The sequence below is a fragment of the Chelmon rostratus genome, chromosome 22 (assembly GCF_017976325.1).
Source record: "Chelmon rostratus isolate fCheRos1 chromosome 22, fCheRos1.pri, whole genome shotgun sequence".
In the NCBI taxonomy this organism is placed as follows: Eukaryota; Metazoa; Chordata; class Actinopteri; order Chaetodontiformes; family Chaetodontidae; genus Chelmon; species Chelmon rostratus.
In genome coordinates this window covers 5,424,219-5,438,761 of record NC_055679.1, presented here as the reverse complement: position 1 = coordinate 5,438,761, position 14,543 = coordinate 5,424,219, and the positions used below count along the sequence as shown (strand labels likewise).

At 41.9% G+C, this 14,543-nt stretch overlaps 2 protein-coding genes across 2 annotated transcripts in view; one reads left to right on the top strand and one right to left on the bottom strand.

Moving 5' to 3' along the window:
- Positions 1–708: 708 nt before the first annotated feature.
- Positions 709–5,218, bottom strand: phyh (phytanoyl-CoA 2-hydroxylase). The gene is made up of 9 exons (XM_041964126.1): positions 5,100–5,218; positions 3,886–3,941; positions 3,332–3,442; positions 3,015–3,183; positions 2,808–2,889; positions 2,498–2,679; positions 2,262–2,411; positions 1,972–2,106; positions 709–1,568 (listed from the first exon to the last, which is right to left on the bottom strand). The coding sequence occupies exons 1-9, from the start codon at positions 5,163–5,165 to the stop codon at positions 1,515–1,517; spliced, it is 1,005 nt and encodes a 334-aa protein (XP_041820060.1). The 5' UTR covers positions 5,166–5,218; the 3' UTR covers positions 709–1,514.
- Positions 5,219–6,680: 1,462 nt separating this feature from the next.
- Positions 6,681–14,543, top strand: part of cdk17 (cyclin-dependent kinase 17) — a 38,606-nt gene continuing 30,743 nt past the window's right edge. The window contains exon 1 of the mRNA XM_041964301.1: positions 6,681–6,905. The gene's annotated coding sequence lies outside the window, so the exon portion shown is untranslated. The remainder of the gene's footprint in view (positions 6,906–14,543) is intronic.

Genomic DNA, 14,543 nt, shown 5'->3' with positions numbered 1-14,543 from the left:
TCAGCTCTCTTGCATGCAAATGAATTTCCTGCATTTCTGGATTAAACTAAGGGCTGAGAGCGTCCCCCTGGGTTTGAACAAAGACGCCGCTTGAATACACCCATGCACACACTCTCTTAGCTGTGCTGGATCAGGTGTTTTTTGGGGGGTTACACTGTGGGGAGCCAGGAAATAACGGGGCCTCCATCTGAAAACAGCCAAGCCTTCTGAGGCCAATGCCTGACCTTTGAAGTGTCATTCAGTGTTGCGCAACGTTCTCTGATGCACCAAGAGCAGTGTGGAACATGTGTGGAGGGCAGATCCTGAAAATGATTTACCTACCCATAATCCCTCATTATTGGGGGGTTATCCTCTCTGGTTACGTAATTTACAGTCTCACCCCTAATGAAGCAAAACACAGTTTTCCAGTTTAACATTCACATGTCCACGTGCCTCTGTGTCATTCACACAGCATCGTAATCATTTGGACATCGTGAACTTTTGAGATTTGTTAGATAAATCAATCAATTAATAAACACATAGTAAATCAGAAACCAATCAGAAGACACTGTCGCTGAATGCAGCCTCTGTCTTTAAACAAAGAACACATGAAGAAAATAGTTTTTACATTATCGGTACATTACTAACTTGATTTAACATAATCAAAATATTACTTATGTCATGAATTTGATTATTGTATGTCATGTATAACTATGATGCATTCAGAATTTCAACATTTTATTACATTATTCGCTCTTAATTAAGCAGTAGACTTTATCATTTACAATCTTATTACAGAACTAGTACTACTAGTTACAATTACACAAATATTATTATAGCAGTCATTTTTTTATTATTAGTGTTATTAAAACATATCACTTATCACAGCAAGATTCAAGAGAACAAACGTCCATTCACTCATCATCTAACTGTTAGAAAAAATCGCATAACCAGACGCATGAACATAAACATGTTGCTACCTTTACATAAGGCAGTGTGAGGTCAAGGCTTCTGTTAGTGTTAATTAACAAGAGCTACAGTCGTCACTAATTATTCACGCGTTTCTGCTCATAAAAAGCTTTCATCATTCTCTCCCTCGCTCCATCTCTCTCTCACACATAATAATTCATTCTTTTCCCGATCAACATGCCAACCGGCTTTCTTTAAGCTTGTGCAATGAACATCCCTTTCCATTTTCACAATGCTCCACAGCTTTCAAGTGCGATGTGTTGTACATTGTGCTGTAAAATGCTGTAAGGCAAGTAGCATGAGGTATTTTCTGTTTTCTGGACTTCATTTTCAAAATGTTACACTGAGGACAAGCTAAATATTACACTCCTCCATTATGAAAGAAAATTAGGGATTGTATGATAAGAATTTCTTTATGGCGGCCTTACAGAGCAGAAAGCCATGAACACTTTCTGTGCCGGTGTGAACATGGCCTGTTGGTTCTCATCCAATCACCATCAATCTTTTCTAATTTCAGCACTAAGATTAGTCACCCTGTAATTTTTTGTGGCACTCCTGTGGTGCCTTTACAGTGAAATCCTCTCTCCTTGCACCAGGCGGCCTCGGAAAGCCCAGGTATCCTGCAGGGGGAAACACAGTTGAAGGGTCAGTTCAACAAAAACAAACAGGAAGTATCTGCATTTCTTCCTTTAACATGTTATGTATACAACTACATTATGTCCCAGAGTTAATCAGTCAGTTGTGCCTGCAAGTACAGTCAGATTTAGAAGCTGCAGGCCTAAAATCAACAATGGATACGCTGCCATTCGTTTTCATATATCTGTTCTCATGTTCTGTCTGAATGAAACCATGCAGCATTGTGTAGCTACGTAGATTGTGTGCAAACAGTGCAAAATATTTCAAATCCAGAGCTAATCAAACTGCATCAAACACTTTCGAGCCTTTCGCACATTACATTGTGTTGTCTAATGCAGTGGGGAGGGTTCTAAAAAGATGAATGCAATGTGAATGGAAATGTCTGACCTTGAGGGTCACGCCGTTGCCTATAGCATATTTCCTGGCTGCGATCTCCATCACCTCTTGCTCTATGTTTTCCTGTGTGGTTCCCTTCACGTCGATGTAATAGCAGTCAGCGCTGGCGTAGTGGCAGGAGATGGCCTGGAAACACACACACATGTTCACACACTGTCGTCTTTAAATTTGTAACACGTTTCAACGCGTGTATTTTAATCAGGTCTATTGCTATGATTTGCTTTTTGTGAGAGCATAAGAAATCCCGTGAGCTGAGGAAACACCAGGTGGATTATGGGTACCTTGCGAAAGCCCTGCGTCTGGTTCATGCCAGAGCCGTGGATCAGCAGTGGGTGGAAGAAGACGGTGTCGCCCTTCTCCATCTCCAGGTGCACCCTGGGGTGCTGCGGGTTGTAGCCACGCACTCCATGGTACATCTTGTTTACACCACCCTAAGGACCCACAAGACAGCGTATAGTGTGTACACCTCCTAGCGGTCGTAATTGTGCCTAGGGTGTGTGTGTGTGTGTGTTTATACCTCCCACTCGGGGTAGTCGTGCTCCTGCAGGGTGCCAGTGTGCGTTCCCGGCAGGACGACCAGGCAGCCGTTCTCCCTGTTCACCTTCTCCATCGCCGTCCAAGAGCAGACGATCCTGTCTGCTGGGCGGAACGGGAAGTAATGCAGATCCTGATGCATTGGGTGACGAGACGTCTTCTTACCTGAAACAAAAGGAGAGACACCTCGCAAGATGTGAATCTGGTTTTCAAAAACTAAAGAAACTACATTGTCTTCTGTTCTTTCCTTTTTCAGAATGTAAATAAATGAATCCTATTTAGTTGCTCTGTACCTGTATCAGGAGGCTTGTTGATCAGCATGGTGTGCATGGCCATGATGTTGGGTCCAGTGAAACACTCCGCAAACTTCAGAATCTGACAGAAAAACACAGAAAAGTTTTTTCCAACAGTGTTCAGGTTTATATGATTTCAAACTGAAGTTATTTATAAAAACATTTAAAACAAAGACCTGTTGTGATCTACCCGTGTGTGTGTTTTACCTGTGGTAAGGTGCAGTACCGGAACAGTTCAGGATCTTCCTGGAAGTCCTGGAGTTTGGAGACCGCTCTTTGATCCGGAACGAACTCTGACTTAACGATCGCCAAGTCCCTCATCACCACCAGACCGGGAACCTTCACTTCCTGTCGACAGATCTGTTCAAACGCCTCCCTGAAGAACACACATAGATCATATTCACCTCACAATATATATAGGTCTATAAAAAAGTCATTTACATTTTATAAGTCATTTTGGTATAAATATAAAATATCTTTAATGAGTTTGCTGTTCTCAGTTTTTGTCTTTGCAGAGCTGTCACCTGAACCTGTCGATGTCCTCTTCAGACACCAGATTCTTGACGACGATAAAGCCATTTTCCTCATAGGAGAGTCGCTGTTCTGGGGTCAGCAGGTCGGTATCGAGAGTGTATCTTCCCAAAAAAATAAAAAATGACAACACACACCATATGCCAGTGCTTTTATATTTAGTTGGAACAAAACGCTACTAAAGACTGGAAATGATTAATGGACAGTGTGCATGTTGCATCCAGGTTATATTGAACTTTCTGGCTGAGTAACAAAAAACAGTCACTCCCTCTGAGTAGCGATAACAAGCAGGACAACAAGCAGATTTTTCTGAAATCTTGTCTTCTGAGTAAACAAAGCTGAATGCGCCACCAGCTCTTACACAGGAGCAGAAAAGTGGGAGGTACGAGGTGATCAAAGGGAGCACTGGAGAAACTGTGTGAAAGGTGAGTGATAAATATGGATTGTATAATTGCAGATATGGAGAACCTTTAGGCTGAGGCAACTGAGGCTGCCAAATGCTGCTCTGGAATTACAGTGTCAACTCAAACTAAGCGTGTGTCCCTACCTCAGTCTCTGTGGGTGACTGGAGCTCAAGGTTGGAGCAGATGTTGGTGCAGCTGTCTGAAGAAAGTCAGTCAAGGAGAAGACTAAGACGCAGTAACAATGTCTCAGAAACAGATGCTGAGCGAGATGCATCATTTTCCAAAGTATGGCACAAATCTGAGCAGGATGCTTTTGACTTTTTGTGTGGGACACTTTCAGTAGCTCCGCGTCAAAGCCTACATTTCCTACAGCTTGGAAAGCTCATTTGGACATAAGTGTCACAGTTTTAGTCAATGCAAAATCACCAAAGATGATGAAGCGGTTGAGGGCACGAAAAACAGCATGTGTGTCCCTTCGCCTGTCCTGCCTGTCACAGCAGGCGTAGTTAGGGACCATCCTCAAAGTGCAACATGATCCATTTTAATCTTCAAGAACTTTTTTTCTTTTTCAACATAGAAATCTCAAACCAATGCTGTTTTACCAAGTGACAGCCTTTAAACATTTCACACCTGTGAGTTTGCAAAAAACAAATACTAACAACCTCATCAAATCATGACCTATTTTCCTATGTTCCTCTGTTAGTCTGTGAAATTGCCCTTAGGAAATCCCTTAAAACCATTATCAGTGACCTATTGCCTAAAATATGCACATTTCAAGGTTGTTACTTCAATATCTTGCTCATTTATGAACACACTGGCATCAAACCGCTTCTGGAGTATCTCACACACCTTCCCACAACTTCCACAGCTGCTAGCTTGCGAAAAAGCCCTTAGGAAATCCCTTAACATCGCTATCAGTGACCCGCTGCCTAAAATGTGCACATTTCAAGGTTGTTATATTTATATCTTGCTCATTTATCAATATATTGACATTAAACCATCTCTCATGAGTCTTGGCCACCCTGTCACAACTTCCACAGCTGTTAGTTTGCGAAAGAAAACACGCGTACTAGCTTCCTGAGTTATGTTAAGCTAATATGCCGGATAAATAGGTAGAAATAGAAATACTGCTTAAAACATAACTGCAGAACATTCACGCAGCTGTTAACGCATTCATAAGCAACAATAACATTAAATTAAACCTGTTTTTCTCGTTTCCCGAAGGCCTGCGGTCCACAGCGGGACCCCGGCCTAGCCCACTGTCCGCCGCCGGATGCCCTGCTGTCGGTTAACGGATCGGCCTGTTTCGCTCGATGGTTCGACCTTCACGGTTGAACAAAGCAGGATAAAAGGATACGATAGCAGCGGGTGATCGATCAAGATGATTGATCAACAGTCTGAGTCTTTCCGCGGCCCGAGACATTTCCCCGCCAGGTTGTGTGCCGGTGTGATCTTACAGAGAGAGTGTCAGACTGGGGTAAAGAGCAGTGATGGCAACACACACACACACACACACACACACACACACACACTGTCAGTACAGTGTAGGCTGCTTTCCATAGAGATCAATACCACCTGATTATTCTGAGGAAAAAGATAAATGATGTTTCCCGACAGTATGTCATTCTGTAATGGAAAATATCTGTAATAATACATTAATAGGATTTAAAATAATACTAGAGAGATATCAAAACCGTATAAGACTGGAAGTATTATATTTGTTTATTCAAATAATTTCAATAATAATCCATATTTAGACTACTTATGACACTAGCTTTCCTTTTATTTATAATCTGTATTACCGATGTCCAACAATAGGATAAAATTAATTATAATCGCTGCAGCTTTTGTCCAGCAGGTGGTGCCACACAACCATGATTTAACTCCATGCTAGTTGCGTTTGTCTGTCCAATATTATCCAAGTGTCATATTTTCAGTTTCTGCTTGTCACAAAGATATGGCTAATGGTATCAAAATGTATTCTTTGAAAATTATTCAAATTAGGGAAAGAAAAATAAATATACACAACTTTCTTACCACACAACCATCTTTTCAAGTTAAAAAAGATTAATTTTATACATAGTCTGTGAATGTTGCTAAGAAAATGAACAGCAAGTAAACCATCATCTAATCATTTTAAGGATTGCTTTAAAATGAATAATTTCAAAATAGATTTTGATAAAGTTTAACTATAAGAGGTAACATGGCAGACATTTTTAAATTTTTAACAAACATGACAAAATATTTTTGTAATATCCTGTTGATTGTTAATACGTTTTACTCTTACTTAAGTGTATGTATAAGCTTGTACCTGTGCATATAATTTATTTTTTTTTTTTTGAAGACTGGGACAAGGTGTTATGCATATTCAAACATAACAACAATGTTGCAGTGTTAGACCGCTGAAAATTTATAATAAATGTTAAAAGCGAATGACTTCTTATATAAGAAGAAAGAGCGGAGAAGCAAGCTTGATAAATAACGATACCATTGTTTTAATTGTCTGCATTTCATACTATCCTCTGAGCTTCGTCAAGCTAACGACAGTTTTCTATCATTAGAACGGAAACAAGTTGACTGAAATTAGATGTCGTATGATTAATCTGTTAAAAGACAACTTTGAGAATATGTGTATACATCTATCTCTCTTGGCTATTTGTACATTATGGAATAAAATTTGTTACATTTGTCACTTTTATTTGATACACTATACTTTGACCGGGCACAATGAACTTGTCATCGGCGCTTTTATTTTGAAGATTGTGCCGGGAAATGACATATGGTCGCTGAGAATGGTTTTATTTTGAAATCTTACAGGAAGTTTTCTTATTGTTCAGCGTTTGGTACTTGATGGCACCTAGCTCGCACCCCTCCCGTCTCCTGTGTCGACAGCAGATCCTCCTCCAGCCTCTTTAAACTGCTTTCGCCGCCACACAAACGACATTTTGGGGGTTCGGTTTCTAGCCCTCCGTCCTCACTCCCCGCATATCTTTCTGCGTGTTTCGGGGGATATTTCTTCTCTATCTGGGTGTTTGGAACCGAAACCGAACACAGACGGAGCCGTGTTTAAGGCTACTTCAGTGGGCGGATAAAGCGGAGGAGGGCATCCGGGCCTGGCTGCTCCGGAGGTTCGGCTTGAAACGACGGAAATCATCATTTTCAGGTAAACTTGTTCAAATGTCATTTCTTGATAACAAACAGTCTGTCCGATATTGGACTCTGTGGCGTTACGCTTCGTCCGGCCGCTTAGGACGAAGACTGAACGGCTGTATGTGGAAATGACAGCACAGAGGAAACGGCGGCTGAAGAATAATTCAACCAGACTCCAGCTATATTTCATATGTTTCAGCCACCTTCCGTTTTACCCTGTACAACATTGACTGTTGTATTCGCGTCTATTTTAAACAAAAGTCTCGTGTTTGGTTATTTTGGTTTGTTTACCTTACTCACGTATTGGCAGCCAGGCTAACCCCCCAGCGACAGGACCCCTATTGTAAATGTTAGAGGGATATCACAGAAGAAATACAACTGCCGGAATGCCAGAATATCATACGGACAGGGTCGATACTGAAATTAACGCAGAAGAGCATTTCTGCATTTTGATGTGATCATAGGCAATCGATTAACTCCAGTAATGCAGCATTGTCCTTGACAAATATCCACAAAAATACCATAAACCGACTGTAAAATCAATATGTAACACCACAGACACAGTTCAAGACATTGAAGTGTGTGTTTGCAACCACAGATCCACGTTGCCCACAGCAGACTGTGCGCTAGCCTACTTAACCACGTGTGTTTTATAAATCCAGTGAGTTTCCTTTCACATTTAAAGTAGCAAAGTTAGTGTTTTTTACATTTAAAATGTTCCATTTACAGATACAAGCATCTTCTCATATTAGAAAAACGTGATTTTTGCAGCCACCTCAAGTGTACAGTAAATCCTGCACAACTTGAATGCACCATCCTCTCGTCACCGTGGAAACAGTGAGCTATTCAGTTAAATAATAAAACAAAAAAAATGTAAATGATCAAATGAAAAACTGGCATCTATACTCCCAAAAACTTCTAAAAAATATTTATGTTTCATTTAAGCAGATTAAAAATAAAATGGAAATTGTTATTAGTGTGCCTAGTCCAGTTGTCTTGATATGACAGCATCATATCATCACGCAGCAGATAACAGCCGGTTATATTGACCACTTATCCATTTCTGCAGTGAGTTGTCCACTTCCTGTTTGACCTGGATCTACTTCCACCATCCTACATCTGGAACAACTGGCCACTCTCTCTCTGTGTGTGTGTGTGTGTGTGTGTGTGTGTATTGACCCACATTCAGATCTAGGCTGTTGGTTGTGAGAGTGATACACCCCCAGAGGACAAAGTAATTACCCTGATAGCCCCCTCCCAATGTCTATGGGCCATATAGCAGCGGTTGTATTGATCTGTCTCTGCATTATGTCGCATACAGCAGGAACATGAAACACTGTACTGTGAATACGTGTACACACTCACATGTGCACACTTGTGCTCTCTCTCACTTTTCTCATGGGACCGACTGGTAAGAGTACATACAGCGAATTCAGTTGTCTCGTGGCAGAGTTGAGTTTTGAGATGTGTGCGTGGTTTCAGTTTGAGAAATGAAAATGCCATGTGACCGGATTGTAGTGAGCATCAGTGATTGGCTCGGAGCTTCCTGCCGGAGCAAAAGAGCGTGAGCAGAAGCTAGAGGGAAACAGGGCAAGCCGCTAACTTGTGTAAAAACTGAAGAGACAGGAGTGAGATGGAGATTTGTTAGAAAAATCAGTGAAGTAACTATATTGTGAGGCAGGCAGAATGCTGTCAGCTGAAATGTTTGGATGCTGCAGCAGTTTCAGAATCAAGTGTGAATGTGGATGAACCAGAGCGTTTAAGGTGTCATGTCTTAGACAAATGCAGTCATGTTATAAAATGTACCTGTACATAGGATGACACAAAAGTCATCATCTGTGGTGCAAAGCATGGTGATATCCCACCATGCTTAGCAGCAGAGCTGGCTGCAAAACACTGTTGCTATTGACAACCAGACCAGCAGCTTGCTGTCTCTCGCTCTCTCTCTCTCTCTCTCTCTCCGGTTTATATAACTCCGACTTGTGCAATGTTTTATTGATTAGAGAGGTAGGTGTGTATATGTCTATGTGTGTGTGTGTGTGTGTGTGTGTGTGTCTTTGTTTTTGTCTTTTTTGCATGCTTTTCTTTGCATGTTTATATCATTTTGCATGTTTTTGTCTGTGTACTTTGTGTCTGTATAAGCATGTGTGTGTGGCTCAATGTGTGCACGAGTGTGTGCTGGAATGCAGCACTGACTGCACAGTATCAATGTTTTTCTCTCTCTCTCTGTGTGTGTGTGTGCTCTTTCTCCTCATCTCCTCTTTGTTGGTAAAAAAAAAATATCCAGTGTTCTCTGTGTGGTTCATTTATTGTTTCACCCGAGGAAGTACAGAAAATCTAAAAAAACAGTAGAATGTAGCTAAATCTGTGAGGCGGACTAGCAGCCTTTGGGGCTGATGGGAAATGTTATCTTGCCACTGCACTGCCACAGGGTGGGCATCATGTAGGTGAAGTAGTAATTATTGGGGTTTTTTTGGGTCTGGCTAATTGTATGGCTTCAGAATGAGTACAGTTAGTGTGGGCGGGGTGCTGCAAGAGCACACACACACACACACACACACACACACACACACACACACACACACACACACACACACACATTGATGAGGAAAGTTATGTGAGCCATGCAAGGAATGTAGAGTGGTGTGAGTTCATTGTCTCTCTCTCTCTCTCTCTCTCTCTCACACACACACACACACACACACACACACACACACACAGCATTGTTTTTTTTAGTTCTAAAAAGTGACAAAACTAGGTCATGCTACATCAAACACCTCTGTCAGGCTGCACTGTGTGTGTTTCATTTTACAGTAAAACAAAGCCACCTTATTTCAAGATGCGTGTGTGGGGTCATCTCCTATGAATGTGATTGGGTGTCAAAAGGGATGCTTTGTCTGGTAGGATAGCTGTGTGTTTGTGTGTGCTGGTGGGAAAGAGCATGAGCCAGTGTGTTAGATTTGTCTTAGCTCTCTCCCTCACACACACACTGTGCCATAATGATCAGTTTTGTCTCTATGTACACTGTTCACACACACACACACACACACACACACACACACTCTATCATTATTCCTGTATGTTTTGGCATCATGCCCTGTCCAATTGCCCCCAGGATAAACCATCCCATGCTTTACTGTGTGTGTGTGTTTGTGTGTGTGCGTGCGTGTGTGTGTGTGTGTGTGGAGGGTTGAGATGGGTGACTGGGATTGGCTCATAATCTGGAGATTAACCGGTGGCATTGTTAGAGCAACAGCAGACAGGGATTACACACACACACACACACACACACACACACACACACACACACACACACACACACATATAGCGGTCACACTTTAAAAATAAACAGATCTGCAGTTCATTCATGAAGTCACTTTCCCTCATGTCATGAGCACTCACTGTCAACTCAAGTGGTGTCGTTTAACAGCGACGATGCTGAAATATTCATCATCATCACACAAGTGAGGATCTGAATACAGCGGTGATGTTTCACTCTGTTTTCTCTTTATTGTCTCTGAACAGTGGTCTTAAAATGGGCTAAATAACATCAGGAGAAATTACATTTGTCATGTATACACTGTAGCATCTTTTGCTACTGTTTGCTTCACAAGAATTCAGTGCTTTCAAGCTAATTTGCGTAAAGCAGTGATTAAATGTGCTCAGACATTTAAGCGGTAGACTTGACATCTGATTATTGTCTGAAAGTGGTGCCATGCGTCAGTAAACTAATTTCAGGTTGCTAAGTTATTCGGCTCTGATTGGAACATGCCTCTTGTGGACCTAAAATGATTCTAAAAGATCAAATTCAAAATAGCTTTCATAATACAAGTTTGAAATACCCGAACACATAATTCTGCTGTTCAGTGCATCCCATCCTACACAGCTCTCACCATCTGCCCGTTTCCTCTGAAACAATTTTTGCATCTTCTCAGCATCTCCTCAGCATCTCACATAATCTTAACAATGAAAGGATTTTACTTGCAGTTGAATTTGATGTCCTTCACTCAACTCACAGTCAGATTTAGTTTATAGCAGATGTTGTCTGGCTCTTACTGGATTTGAACCTGTGGAACCTCGCCCCAGTCGCCTTCTCTTACCCTGCTGCCTCCTCTTACTTTAAGTTTCAGTCTCTGTATAAAAGTGAGTTTCCTTTTTAATCTCAAGTAAGAATCTCTAATTATCCCTCTTTCTTCCCAGCGGGTTAATCATTGCCTCGCAGACAGGCGTTATCTGCAATCAGTGCCGGGAAAGCGCATCGAAAGTTCACAGGAAACAGTCACCAAACGTGGACCGCTCATGAAGCCCAGAGAGAAAGATTAGTCCAGCCTTCTTGCTTCCTAATTTAGCCGTTTCTAATTAATTCACAAGCGCCGCCGTAATGGACAGAGGTTCCCAATACTCCCCTGAGGTTTTATGTTTCTCAAGCTCCTCAGTGTATTAGCACCAGTAAAGCATCTCATCCATCATTATCTGAAAGGTCAGATCAATTCGAGGTCAGTGCGGCTGGGTACGTACGTTTGCACACACATTAATAATCTGGTCTAATCAGATTAACGCGACACTCCTACATGAGCAGAGATAGCAGCCGTGTCTGAGCAGGAACGCCAGCTTTATCAACAGAAAACCCAAGGATGAGGAGGCTAGAGTGCGATTCTGACAGGAGCACACGTGAGCACATGGCATCAGAGATAGAAACTAGATAACACCAGCAAACAGGAAGACGGTCGTCCCACAGGAATGCGGCGCCGTTGCGGTGAGGCAAGAAATAGAAAATCTGTTCCATCATGTGTCTTGATTGTCAGCTGCAGGGGAAGAGAGAGAGGAGTCAGCTGGTCCAGGTGTGATCAGCGGCGCCAAAAGAGCGAGATACAGAACCATGAATTCAGTAGACTTTTGCTGCTGGCTGCAAATACTCTGAAGAATTTCAAGAGATATTTTGGGAAGCACACTTGTGTTCACTTTCTTGCCGTATGTCTGCACAATTTGCTGGTTGCCAGGCAACCTCATGGTGATGAGAAGGCTCCAGGAAGTCGCCGCACCTGGCCAAGAAATAGTCTGACACCCCTGTAAGACCACAATGTGTCGTTTTTACACTGAAGTTTTTTGGAAGGATTTGACAGATGGGATGTATATCGTGCAATCAGTAAGAGTTAGAGATAGTTGTTGAAAGATTTCTGTTTCCCAGTGTTTCATTTCTTTGTGCTAAGATAAGCTAGCTGGCTGCTGCATATAGAATTATATTTAGTGTAGTGGTTTCGATCATCACATCTAACTCTCAGCAAGAAAACAAATGAGCATAATTCCCCAAATATTGCCTTACTGCTTTAATATGAAGTCAGGGAGTTGTTTTGCATAAATAAAGAACATCCATATTTCTTCGTACCACCTTATTTTATTCTGGATAAGGTCTTTTTGTTTAGAAAATATGCAACACCTGAGAACATTGACTTCTTTTGTCAATTGAATGCACAGTGTTGTAGAAAAGCATATTGATATTTCTCAACATATAGTATCAAAAATAATTCAGTTTCTCTATGGAAATAGAAAAATATCAAACCATAGGCACCTTTAGGCATTAAAGATATTGTGTGTGATATGCAAACCCATGTTGGAAATGATCATTTATTCTTTTATCTGAAGTAGGCACAAATATGTTCTTCGGCCAGCAAATGTCTGATGTAATGAATTCATGGGAAATGTTGCATCTCTGTCTCAGGCTGGGGCGCCCCGCGCGGCTTGGCACAAAGAAAAGAAAGAGCGCAGGCTACTGTTGGACGGTGTGAGCGGGACACACATGCGCATCCACAGAACAGGGCACCTCAGGGCGTGAACACCTGTTCCCAAAGGCCTCGGGGTGAATGGAGACGGATTTGGAGACTGTGTTCGTGGGAGGGGTGGGGCGTGAGAAAGAGGATGCACGATGGAAAGCCGTAAAACAGACAGAAGAAGAGGAGGTGATAATAGAGGGAGGGAGGTTAAAGGCCTGTTGTTCCGTTGTGTAAGCTGACCTGCCATCCTTAGAAGTCTCTCTGTGGTTGAACGTCCCTTTTGTTTTTGTGTTGTTGGGTGTTGGCAGCCGTAGCTGTTGTTGCTTTGATCTGACTAATCATGTCTAATCATTTATATAAAAACATATTTTAATCCTTGTCATAAAAAGTGAGTTTAAACAAAGTTCCTCGTTAAATGAGCTTTAGGTTCTTATTGAAACCTTTTTTTTTTCCACAACATCGTCTGCATTACACACTCTCATTGGTATCACACATTGTGTGTGTGTGTGTCTGTGTGTGTGTGTGTTCGTGTGTCATCTTCAGCTCACTTTCCCATCACTCTGTGCTGGAATGTGCCATCTCCAGCTGTGTGTTTGGATTCACCAACCAAACATCCAGGCAGGAAAACACACATTCTTGTACTCCGTGTTGATCCAGCTCTGTGTGTGTGTGTGTGTGTTTGTGCGTGTGTGTGTGTGTGTGCATGTGTGTGTGTATAGGACAGAGCGGAAGCTATCTCATTAACCCTCGTTAGTCTGTTGTGGATATTGTGAGACAGACAAGCGTTGTGTAACAGACAGACCAGAGGATAAGGAGGGTGTTGATTTCACAAACACAGTTGGGGAGGAGGGGGGCATAAATGTTTTCCTAACAGAGTAATTTCCACTGCCACTCCAGATGTTTTGCTTATGAAGGCCGAATCTACATCCTAATTAAATTAAATGCATGCACATATTTCAGTGATCTTAAGAATGAGTTTGTACTTACGCTTTATTGTGTAATTTCGTAGCTCCAGTTGGCAATTTCGTATGGCAGCAAGAGGCAGGAGACCGACTCGTAGCATCCTATGCAAACATGCGCACAATTAGTGACGGCAAGTCGCTGTTTATAGAGCCAGAAGCTAAAAAAGGGATAAGCCGAACCACATGAACATCATTCATGCGCAGTAAAGCCGCCTCTCATCCGTAGCAGACGGGGCGAGTTGACAACCACTTTCACTACACAAACAACGCAGTGTGACCGTATATAAATTCAAGAAGCACAGCAGCACTGAGGAGACCAAACATTGGATCGTGCTAGATGATTAAAATAGCACTCGCTCCCCGCTCTGCTTATTATTACCATTGATCAGCATGAGAGCAACTGATCACACAATACGCGGCCATTGATCTCACAACTGCATAGACTGCTGATAGCCGACAGTCATGTAATATCTTAGGTAATAAAAAAAAAAGCAGATCAACCTTTTGGAAAACCAAACCCAATTGATTGATGGGGAATTAATCCTTATTAGTTACTTAATACAACAGACTTTCTCTCTCCATCATGTCATCTCTTACAAAGCTGGGATTTTTTGGCAAACTCTAAACCTGTATTGATTGATTTGTTTGTTGTCTTTAGCTGCTAAATGCTCCACTGTGGTCATCGGATAGTGCTAACGTCACCTGTCGTTTTTTTTGTTTACACAAACAGCGACAATGAGGTTGATGAGACTGTGAGACTGAACCAAAACAGCAAAGACATGCTCTAAAACCAAACCACAGAGCTGAAAGACACTGACTAGAGCTGAGGGGAACTGCACAGTTGAGTCATAACTCACTGTAGTTTTGTCGCTATGGTAAACCCCTTTCACATACATATTGTAATTTCGGTCTTTTGTT

Coding starts and splice junctions, on each gene's coding strand:
- phyh (XM_041964126.1), bottom strand. CDS start 5,165: ATGTCTCGGGCCGCGGAAAGACTCAGACTGTTGATCAATCATCTTGAT. Junction 2,890..3,014: donor GGTACTGCACCTTACCACAG/GTAAAACACACA, acceptor TTTTTCTGTCAG/ATTCTGAAGTTTGCGGAGTG. Junction 2,680..2,807: donor CAACAAGCCTCCTGATACAG/GTACAGAGCAAC, acceptor CTTTTGTTTCAG/GTAAGAAGACGTCTCGTCAC.